The sequence below is a fragment of the Rattus norvegicus genome, chromosome 9, assembly GCF_036323735.1.
Source record: "Rattus norvegicus strain BN/NHsdMcwi chromosome 9, GRCr8, whole genome shotgun sequence".
Taxonomy (NCBI): domain Eukaryota; kingdom Metazoa; phylum Chordata; class Mammalia; order Rodentia; family Muridae; genus Rattus; species Rattus norvegicus.
Window position 1 is genome coordinate 10017224 of NC_086027.1, and position 12046 is coordinate 10029269.

The 12046-nt window shown below is 37.5% G+C and overlaps 1 protein-coding gene across 20 annotated transcripts in view; it reads right to left on the reverse strand.

Annotated features, from left to right (window-relative positions):
* The window catches only part of Pot1b (protection of telomeres 1B), a 58245-nt gene that overhangs the window by 19716 nt on the left and 26483 nt on the right, over window positions 1-12046 (reverse strand). For 17 of the 20 annotated variants that reach the window (XM_063267869.1, XM_039084415.2, XM_006244268.4 and 14 more), the window contains 5 exons: window positions 11652-11728; window positions 5614-5676; window positions 2708-2864; window positions 1141-1346; window positions 392-527 (listed from right to left, as the gene is read on the reverse strand). In XM_063267869.1, coding sequence (XP_063123939.1) covers window positions 392-527; window positions 1141-1346; window positions 2708-2864; window positions 5614-5676; window positions 11652-11728 — 639 coding nt within the window. The remainder of the gene's footprint in view (window positions 1-391; window positions 528-1140; window positions 1347-2707; window positions 2865-5613; window positions 5677-11651; window positions 11729-12046) is intronic. The other 3 variants (XR_010054687.1, XM_063267872.1, XM_039084426.2) reach the window with 2 other exon arrangements.

Sequence of the window (12046 nt, forward strand, 5' to 3'; positions counted from 1 at the left end):
ATGCTCAAGAAAAATTGAGTACAGATGCTCTAGAACTTACAAGAGGGTGACCCAATACATCTAACTTACTGAACACAGCACTGAGTACATACATGTGACCCTCACAATCCAGTAATCCTGAGAGCTCTATTTTGCTGTCACTTCCTAGCATATGAATATTGTACCCCACAACCACAGACTAGAAAAGATTCTCAAAACATAAAGAGCAGTTTGCTGAGCCTATAAAAAATTATAACACAATCATTATAGCTTGAGGACTTTGTACAAGTAAGAACAGGCACAATTAAGGATCAACTGAGCAAAGAAGTGCGTAAGCAATAGCAGGTAAGCAATGGAGAGTAAGGAAAAGAGATACTGTTGAATTGCCCAGATCCCCCCAAAAAACACACACCCATAATGACACACCTTTCCTCGTATGAGGAATGGTGCTGCAAGGTCTAGGAGCTCCAGGTCCTCAGGGCCAGACTTCACAGGAATCACACTGTGAAACATGCTTGACAGTTTATAGATTTCACAGAGCCGTCCTCCTGTTTAAAAAAAAAAAAAAAAAAGAAATTCTTTAGCAGCACAGAGAATCAGAACAAGATACAGAATGTAAAATGTGGAATACAGCAAGTGCTACAAAGAAATGCACAGAACAGGGAGTTACAAATTTTGAAAGAAAGTTTGAACTTTGCATGACAAAGAGAAATATGAAGTTACATAATAATTAGATGCAAAAAGCACAGGAATAAACAGCACTAATTCAATCTCAGAGTTGTCATATTAATATGCTTTTTCATGGCTCCTTTCTCTGACTCAAGTATCTTTAGTTGAGAATTTTCATCCCAGTATTATGACCCAACATTGAAACACAGAGGCTAGGACATTGACAGCTTCACATAAGCAATTGGTCAATGAACTAGATCCACTGAGACAGAATTGAACAAAGTACTGAAATAAACAAATGTGACTTTAATGCATAATTTAAAAATGCAATTCAAATAGGTGTGTGTGCTTATATATATTTGAATCTTGTATACTGTTTTGAGAAATTTAATTAATAGTACATTTACTGTATAAGTAGTAGGTGGACATAAGTTAATAATAGGAAAATATGTACAAAATAATATTTAAAATACCCAATACTAAGTATCTTACCTTCTATCAAAACTAGACATTCACTTGAGTGAGGAAGGATTCCATCATTCTTTACAAAATGAACAGCAACCTGCCGTCCCTCTTGGCCTTTTGTGGTCCAGACTTCTGAGTCATATAATGGTGTACCATGCAGCTTGTAGTCTGGGGCTTTACCTGATGCATCTTGCAAAATTTTATCCACATTTTCATCATATGGAACTTCTTGCCTAAAATGGTTCGTAACAAAATATCAGCAAACAATGTAGTTATACTCACAGCAATTACAATTTAATAAATTACTCAAAAAGAAAACTAGTTTAGGGGCTGAAGAGATAACTCAGTGGTTAAAAGCATGTGCTTCTCCTGCAGAGAACCTAGGTTCATTTCCCAGCACCCACATGGTGATTTAAGATTTGTAACTCTAGTTCTCAACTTTAAGGGCACCAGATAAACACATGGTACATGTACATACATCTAGGCAAAACACTCACACATAATCACAAATAATCTACAATGAATTTAAATATTTTATATGCAGATTAAACCAGTTAAACTCTCCTAAATTAAGGAGATAATTCACTTTTCAAATTTAATAGATTTCACTCAATAGGTGTTTAACATTTTGTGGGTAGGTAAATACATACCATAATCAGAAAGATTTTGTCTGTGTGGGTACCCACGTGCCAATCTCCTACAATGTTGGTCACAAGAACTTTACACAGGTCATCAGGCTTGAGAGCGGGTGTCTTCACCTGTTGATCCACTTCTCTGGCCCATGCCAATTCTAGAGTCCTAGGTGACCTACAGTTATTCCCAGTCCCAATCTGTTGTCTTTTACAAGTAGTCATATCTTCAACCCAGCTAATCTCACTGTCACAGGGAAACTTCTTTAAAGCATTATTAGCTTCATCTATCTTTAATAATTAGTAATTCACACTAGTCAGATAAACTACCATGCAATAAAAACACCATGGCTTGAAATTAAAAGGCTGAAGTGTTTATCCTAATTCTGTCACCAACTGGGCTTTCATGTTTATGTAATCTCTTATACTTGATAAGATACTTATTTGTCTAAAAGGAAATTACAGCACAGCTTTATTCTTGAAGAACAATATAATACTGCAGTATTAAATGAAATATAATCTGGTACTGTTTTATAAATTACCTAAAATCTTCATAATTTTTCAGAAAACAGATTCCTCAATTAATATTTTTTTTCTCTAGCAATCTAAACCCTTTATTTCTTTTTTGGATATTAGGCCACAGAATCATATAGAATGGGCTCTAGTGGCTCAGGCTCCTTCCATTAGTCCTGAGGAAGTGTTTATCTCTGGCTAGCACAGGCTGGCACTTCAGCTGAATCCAGGTGACCTCTTTGGCTTCCTCATTCTTCTGAATGTTCTCCTTCATCCACTTCAGGAAGCTGTCTTAGCTCTTTGAGTGCTTGATGTCCTCCATCCCCACACTGATCCTCTTGGCCAGAATCCGCTTGTTTACAATGATGCCCACCTACAGCATACTGAGTGACATCATAGACTCGTCCAATTTTGCCATGGTAACTTTTCTTTTAATTTTAGAAAATACTTACAATAAATGACATTTAGGACAAAGGAGTTTCACAGACTGTAAAAGTCTTCTGGGCATGTATGATCTTAGCTTTGCTATGATTCGATATTGTCGAGGAGCACTTTGCTTCAAAATGGCACACAACGATGTCTTCTCTAAACAATGGTAATCTGTAAGTTCTGTAGAGAAGTTTTACATTAAGTCAGAATAAAGTATGGGGTCTTAAGTATGTTCAGCATGAATTTTCCTAAAGCAAATATATACCATAAAATCAAATTTATCTCAGTTATGATCACAATTATTTCCAGGTGTGGATCTAGGCCCATGAACGCAGAGCCAGGCACGAAAGAGGTATATTGGTACTGAATTATTGAAAAGAGGAATATTTTAATTATATAATGGATATGTAAGTATTTCTATATGGGACTTGTAGAAATTCTCAGAAAATTCTAACTTAGGGAAAACAGTGGGGTTTATTCAGCAAGAAAATGAATGGCACCTGTAAAGAATGCCGATCTCTTAGACAACCTATGCCAGGCAACAGCTTACTTTCTAAGTGGAATTTGACTAAGAGATGTGACAAAACACATTTGTTAAACAGGAGTTGTCACATGGGCTCTTGACCTGCGTATTCCAACTCAAGACTGTATTGAACTTTCCTTTATTCATGACTCAGAGCCTCAGAATGGAAAGGTTACTAGGGGAACCCAATTATCACAGTGAGCCACAGAGTTTGAAAGAGAAGGGGTTTATTTTATAGGCAGAAAGGGGGGACGATGGATGGGGTGTGTGGAAGGGGCATAGGGAAGAACTTAGAATCACAACAGCAGAGAAGCATAAAAACAGAACAAATAACTGGGAAATAGAAAATTGAAAGGTTTCACTTGTCTGGATGAGTTTACTCTAAATAGCTTAGTAATGAAGGTGTTATGCAGCCTTTTGGATATTCTGGGGTGACACTCCCCTCTTCTAGAAAACAGAATTTAAGAATACCCAAGCAGGGCTCAGACATGCATAAAAATAGGTTCATTCACAGCTTCAATACACCAAAACTCTCACAGACATTTCCTCTGAGTTGTAAATGGCTGAGGACTTACAGTGAAATACTTCCCTGCTGGGCACACCTGACAAATCTAAAATAAAATGAAACACTTGCTTCACTTCACACACTACAGTAAGATGTTAGAAGTTTTACACTTCGTATTACTTTCAAACTTCAAAAATCCTGTGATAATGTAAAGACCTCCTAACTATACTTCTAAACAATTCACCCACAGTTAATGCTGGCACATTTACTCTACGCTTTGGGCGTACCTCATCTCTGTCTCCCTGTGAACTTATTGTTACATTATTACTGGGGACAGTCTCCAGAAAATGTCCTGATTCCTCCAAACACATCAGTATTTCATGAAAACAATTTTATTTCCTTCATACTGCTACAGTGCCTCTTTCAAAGAATTAACACAGACTTAACCCTTTTATGGGATTACCAGATACTTACCCCTCTCCAAATATCTTTTGACTTTGTGCTATAATCCTAAACAATGAATATTTATCTTTTGTGTATCCTGATGTCAACAGGATTATCTTTAATCTACTTATTTATTTGCCTATGACACTGACTTTAAAAGTGCACCTACTTATTTTACTGAGTACATATTAATTTAGTTGTGGCTGGAATTTTCTCACTCTGAGATGTTGATCATTCATTGTTTGCATAGAGACTTTATATGTGGCACGGTACTTCTCAATACATGCAATATAAAGCCTATGAGAACACACCTTCTCCTCTGGGGAGGGAACCTGGTACAGATAATTAAAGGATGTTCGACTTAACTCTATTCCCACTCTTGTAACTAGCAGAGAGTAAATGTGTTCTTCTTTATCAACCCTTAATAATCTAGTAGTTTAAAACCTACTGATTTATGATTCACAAATGAAATAATAATTACCATCATGGTAGCAAAATGGTGTTTTACTATTTTCATTTTTACATTTACTAGTCATTAAGCCTTGAAGACTTTTCTATTCAACCCATTTTATTTCCTCATTAGCGAGCAGAGTTCATACATCCCAGCTTTACTCGCTGAATTCTAACCCATCACTAACATTACTTTGACGATTATCACAATGTCCCACATTTGATATTCTCTGTTAGCCAAGAATGCCTTTAATTTCTAGAAATCCAGGATGTTCTTGATTTATCTCTAATTCCCTTGTCCTAAATGTGGATTTTCTTTGGTTTTTGGCCACAGATACCTGGGACATTTTCATAAGCCAAGATCTGAATGTAAACTCTCTGTGCTTACCTCCTGCAAGTCACTGCCTCTCTACAGTACACCTGCGAGAATTAATGTGTAATGTCTAAAGTCTCAGTATACGTCATTTTCTATCCCAATAAAAGATGATATTTTAGTCTTCCATTACATATATACATCTCCTTTCTTCAACAGGAGAAACTCCTTCTATATAGCAGTATACATTTAATGAACTATTTAATTAAATTCTGATCACTACTTAATTTTTTTACAAAAAAAGGTTTTATCAACTTATCTGAAATAATAAGGATATATGTAATAGCTATGTACTATCACTGCTAATATTAAAGTTTGGGAAAATAGGATAGAGAGTTTCTAATGTGTACAATTTTAACATAGAATATAATTTCATTATAATTAATGTCGGAATAGAAGTTATACCATTAAACTAAAACACACCTGATGCCATGAATAATATAAATTTTAAGGGTATGAATTTAAAATACATATCCATTATACAAAAACACATATATGAGCTCCCATCCACCAATGCAGGATGAGGCATGTGAATAAGAGATAACTATAAACACTTAATGAATATGAAGGGACTGGGTCAGAAATGCACAGACAGGTATCTATATGTTGGGTACTACACTGGAAAAGGTCTTACTTGTAGCACAGAGTTGCTGGCATCTTTCCATCTCATACAGGGAAACTGAGTCTGATTCAGGGCCTACAGGAAGAGAAAAGGAATCATACAATACATATAGCTATATAAAATATGATTCAGAAACAATGTAAAATTGAAACTATGGAACTGTATCCAGACGAAAGGCTAAGCAAATGCTCCACTGTCTTTTTCCCCAATTTATTTATATATTCAAAATAAGTCTAATCAATGATACACAGGCTGGGTCACCAAATTTGATAAGCAACATCTCTCCTCTCTTTTTCTTTTTTTTGGGGGGGAGGTTTAAATTTCTATTTTTAAAGTTTTTTTTTTCTCCATCTTTCTTAAATTGGAAATTTCTTATTTACACTTAAATTGTTATTCCCTTTCCCAGTTTCTAGGCCGACATCTTCCTAATCCCATCTCAACCTCCTGTTCTACATGGGTGTTCCCCTGCACATTCTCCCCGCATTACTGTACTTCCCTCCACAAACCCGTTCACTGGGGGTTCAGTCTTGGCAGGACCAAGGGCTTCCCCTTCCACTGGTGCTCTTACTAGGCTATTCATTGCTACCTATGAGGCTGGAGCACAGGGTCAGTCCATGTATAGTCTTTGGGTAGTGGCTTAATCCTGGAAGCTCTGGTTGGTTGGCATTGTTGTTCATATGGGGTCTCAAGCCCCTTCAAGCTCTTTCAGTCCTTTTTCTGAATCCTTCAACGGGGGTCCCGTTCTCAGTTCAGTGGTTTGCTGCTGGCATTCTCCTATGTATTTGCCTTATTCTGGCTGTGTCTCTCAGGAGAGCTCTACCTCCGTTTCCTGTCAGCATGCACTTCTTTGCTTCATCCATCTTGTCTAATTGGATGGCTGTATATGTATGGGCCACTCGTGGGGCAGGCTCTGAATGGGTGTTTCTTCAGCCTCTGTTCTAAACTTTGTCTCCCTATTCCCTCCCAAGGATATTCGCATTTTGGTCATACTTCCTGAGTTTCACATGTTCTGTGAAAAACACCAAATGTACAAAACAAGGAAAGAATATTAAAAGCAGTAAGGGAAAAAGATCAAGTAACATATAAAGGCAGACATTTCAGAATCACAACTGACTTCTCATCAGAGATTATGTAAGCCAAAAGATCCTGGACAGAGGTCATACAGACCCTAAGAGAACACAAACGCCAGCCCAAGTTACTGTATCCAGCAAAACTCTCAATTAACATAGATGGAGAAACCAAGATATTCCATGAAAAAACAAAATTTACACAAAATCTTTCTACAAATCCAGCCCTACAAAGGATAATAAATGGCAAAGTCCAACATAAGGAGGCAAGCTACAAACTAGAAAAAGCAAGAAACTAATAGTCTTGGCAACAACAACAACAACAACAACAACAAAAGAGAAAAACAGCACACAAACATAACCTCACATCCAAATACGAATATAACAGGAAGCAACAATCACTATTCCTTAATATCTCTCAACATCAATGGACTCAACTCCCCAATAAAAAAGACATAGAGTAACAAGCTGGAAACACAATGAGGACCCTGAATTCTGCTGCCTACAGGAAAAACACCTCAGAGACAAAGACAACCTCAGAGTGAAATTCTACCTCAACTTTCCACGCAAATGGTCAGAAGAAGCAAGCTGGAGTAGCCATTCTAATATCGAAAAAAAAATGAATTTTCAACTAACAGTCATCAAAAAAGATAATGAAGGACACTTCATATTCATCAAAGGAAAATTCCACCAAGATGAACTCTCAATCCTAAATATCTTTGCTCCAAATACAAGGGCACCTACATTCATAAAAGAAACCTTACTAAAGCTCAAAGCACACATTGCACCTCACACAATAATAGTAGGAGATTTCAACATCCCACTCTCATCAATGGACAGATCATGGAAATAGAAATTAAACAGAGACATAGACAGACTAAGAGAAGTCATGAGCTAAATGGACTTCACAGATATTTATAGAACATTCTATCCTAAAACAAAAGGATATACCTTCTTCTCACCACCTCAGGGAACTTTCTCCAACATTGACCATATAATTGGTCATAAAACAGGCCTCAATAGATACAGAAAGATAGAAATAATCCCATGCGTCCTGTCAGACCACCAAGGGCTAAAGCTGCTCTTCAACAATAAGGGAAGAACGCCCACATATACATGGAAGATGAACAATGCTCTACTCAATGATAACCTGGTCAAGGAAGAAATAAAGAAATTAAAGACTTCTTAGAATTTAATGAAAATGAAGGCACAACATACCCAAACTTATGGGACACAATGAAAGCTGTGCTAAGAGGAAAACTCATAGCTCTGAGTGCCTGCATAAAGAAACAGGAGAGAGCATATATCAGCAGCTTGACAGCACACCTAAAAGCTCTAGAACAAAAAGAAGCAAATACACCCATGAGAATAGAAGGCAGAAAATAATCAAACTCAGAGCTGAAATCAGCCAGGTAGAATCCAAAAGAACCATACAAAGAATCAACAGAACCAAAAGTTGGTTCTTTGAGAAAGTCAACAAGATAGATAAACCCTTAACCAGACTAACCAGAGGACACAATCCAAATTAACTAAATAAGAAATGAAAAGCGAGACATAATTACAGAATCAGAGGAAATTCAAAAAATCATCAGATCTTACTGCAAAATCCTATATTCAACAAAACTTGAAAATCTGCAGAAAATGGACACTTTCCTAGACAGATACCAGGTACCAAAGTTAAATCAGGAACAGATAAACCATTTAAACAACTCCATAACTCCTAAAGAAATAGAAGCAGTCATTAAAGGTCTCCCAACCAAAAAGAGCCCCGGTCCAGATGGGTTCAGTGCAGAATTCTATCAGATGTTCATAGAAGACCTCATACCAATACTATCCAAACTATTCCAAAAAATTGAAGCAGATGGAGCACTACCGAATTCCTTCTATGAAGCCACAATTACTCTTATACCTAAACCACACAAAGACCCAACAAAGAAAGAGAACTTCAGACCAATTTCCCTTATGAATATCGACGCAAAAATACTCAAAAAAATTCTGGCAAACCGAATCCAAGAGCACATCAAAACAATCATCCACCATTATCAAGTAGGCTTCATCCCAGGCATGCAGGGAAGGTTCAATATACAGAAAACCATCAACGTGATCCACTATATAAATAAACTGAAAGAAGAAAACCACACGATCATTTCATTAAATGCTGAGAAAGCATTTGACAAAATTCAGCACCCCTTCATGATAAAAGTCCTGGAAAGAATAAGAATTCAATACCCATACCTAAACATAGTAAAAGCCATATACAGCAAACCAGTTGCTAACATTAAACTAAATGGAGAGAAACTTGAAGCAATCCCACTAAAATCAGGGACTAGACAAGGCTGCCCACCCTCTCCCTACTTATTCAATATAGTTCTTGAAGTTCTAGCCAGAGCAATCAGACAACAAAAGGAGGTCAAGGGGATACAGATCGGAAAAGAAGAGGTCAAAATATCACTATTTGCAGATGATATGATAATATATTTAAGTGATCCCAAAAGTTCCACCAGAGAACTACAAAACCTGATAAACACCTTCAGCTAAGTGGCTGGGTATAAAATTAACTCAAATAAATTAGTAGCCTTCCTATACACACAAGAGAGAGAAGCCAAGAAAGAAATTAGGGAAACGAAACCCTTCATAATAGTCCCATATAATATAAAATACCTCGGTGTGACTTTAACCAAGGAAGTGAAAGATCTGTATGATAAGAACTTCAAGCCTCTGAAGAAAGAAATTGAAGATCTCAGAAGATGTAAAGATCTCCCATGCTCATGGATTGGCATGAATAATATAGTAAAAATGGTCATTTTACCAATAGCGATTTACAGATTCAATGCAATCCCCATCAAAATACCAATCCAATTCTTCAGAGAGATAGACAGAACAATTTCCAAATTCATCTGGAATAACAAAAAACCCAGGATAGCTAAAACTATCCTCAACAATAAAAGGACTTCAGGGGGAATCACTATCCCTGAACTCAAGCAGTATTACAGAGCAATAGTGATAAAAACTGCATGGTATTGGAACAGAAACAGACAGATAGAGCAGTGGAATAGAATTGAAGATCCAGAAATGAACCCACACATGTATGGTCACTTGATTTTTGACAAAGGAGCCAAAACCATCCAATGGAAAAAAGATAGCATTTTCAGCAAATGGTGCTGGTTCAGCATGTACAAGAATGCAGATCGATCCATGCTTATCACCCTGTACAAAGCTTAAGTCCAAGGGTTAAAGGACCTCCACATCAAACCAGATACACTCAAACTAATAGAAGAAAAAGTGGGGAAGCATCTCGAACACATGGGCACTGAAGAAAATTTCCTGAAAACCAATGGCTTATGCTCTAAGATCAAGAATTGACAAATGGGATCTCATAAAATTGCAAAGCTTCTGTAAGGCAAAGGACACTGTCGTTAGGACAAAAGGACAACCAATAGATTGAGAAAAGATCTTTACTAATCCTACAACTGATAGAGGACTTATATCAAAATATACAAAGAACTCAAGAAGTTAGACTGCAGGGACACAAATAACCCTATTAAAAAATGGGGTTCAGAGCTAAACAAAGAGTTCACAGCTGAGGAATGCTGAATGGCTGAGAAGCACCAAAAGAAATGTTCAACATCTTTAGTCATAAGGGAAATGCAAATCAAAACAACCCTGAGATTTCACCTCACACCAGTGAGAATGGCTAAGATCAAAAACTCAGGTGACAGCAAATGCTGGCAAGGATGTGGAGAAAGAGGAACACTCCTCCATTGTTGGTAGGATTGCAGACTGATACACCCATTCTGGACATCAGTCTGGAGTTTCCTCAGAAAATTGGACATTGAACTGCCTGAGGACCCAGCTATACCTCTCTTGGGCATATACCCACAAGATGCCCCAACATATAAAAAAAGACACATGCTCCACTATGTTCATAGCAGCCTTATTTATAATAGTCAGAAGCTGGAAAGAACCCAGATGCTCTTCAACAGAGGAATGGATACAGAAAATGTGGTACATCTACACAATGGAATATTACTCAGTGATCAAAAACAATGACTTTATGAAATTTATAGGCAAATGGATGGAACTGGAAAACATCATCCTGAGTGAGCTAACCCAATCACAGAAAGACATACATGGTATGCACTCATTGATAAGTGGCTATTAGCCCAAATGCTCAAATTGCCCTAGATGCACAGAACACATGAAACTGAAGACAGATGATCAAAATGTGAATGCTTCACTGCTTCTTTAAAAGGGGAACAAGAATACCCTTGGCAGGGAACAGAGAGGTAAAGATTAAAACAGACACAGAAGGAACACCCATTCAGAGCCTGCCCCACATGTGGCCCATACATATACAGCCACCCAAACAGACAAGATGGATGAGGCAAAGAAGTGCAGGCGACAGGAACCGGATGTAGATCTCTCCTGAGAGACATAGCCAGAATACAGCAAATACATAGGCGAATGCCAGCAGCAAACCACTGAACTGAGAACGGACCCCCGTTGAAGGATTCAGTGAAAGGACTGACAGAGTTTGAAGGGGCTTGAGACTCCATATGCACAACAATGCCAACCAACCACAGCTTCCAGGGACTAAGCCACTACCCAAAGACTATATACATGGACTGACCCTGGGCTCCAACTGCATAGGTAGCAATGAATAACCTAATAAGAGCCTCAGTGGAAGGGGAAGCCCTTGGTCCTGCCAAGACTGAACCCTCAGTGAATGTGATTGTTGGGGGAAGGCGGTAATGGAGTGAGGATGGGGAGTGAACACCCATATAGAAGGGGACGGGTAGGAGGAGGAGTTGGGGGATGTTGGCCTGGAAACTGGGAAAGGGAAGAACAATTGAAATGTAAATAAGAAATACCCAATTTAATAAAAATGGAAGAAAAAACTAACACACACACAGAAGAAAACAATCAAATTACACTTATGAAACTATGAGGAAGTAAAATGTCAATTTTATAAATTGTCCTTACTTGAACAGTTCTCATTGTCTGATTGATAGGTATCATCTGAGGTCTGAATAGCTTCCAAATCTACAGATTCTAAAGATCTAAAATGGAAAGATACGAAGTCAAATTGCATAACAATGTCAATATACTAAGTTCAGTTGAATCCTCCAAATACAGTTCATGAAATTATAAAATTTGTTAGATTCCAGTCAGGTGGCCTGTAGCTTTTCCTAGATTATCTGAGAACTCTAACGCCTTCTAAATAAATATCAAAGTTCAGAAGAAGTAAGAGTGGAAGTGTTGGTCAATGGAAAACTTTAAAGGCAATCAAAGAAAGAGCCTGGGAATGTAATGCTAACATTTGCAGTTAGAATACTATCACTCAAGATTTTAAAAGTAAGCCCCATCTCCTAGAGACA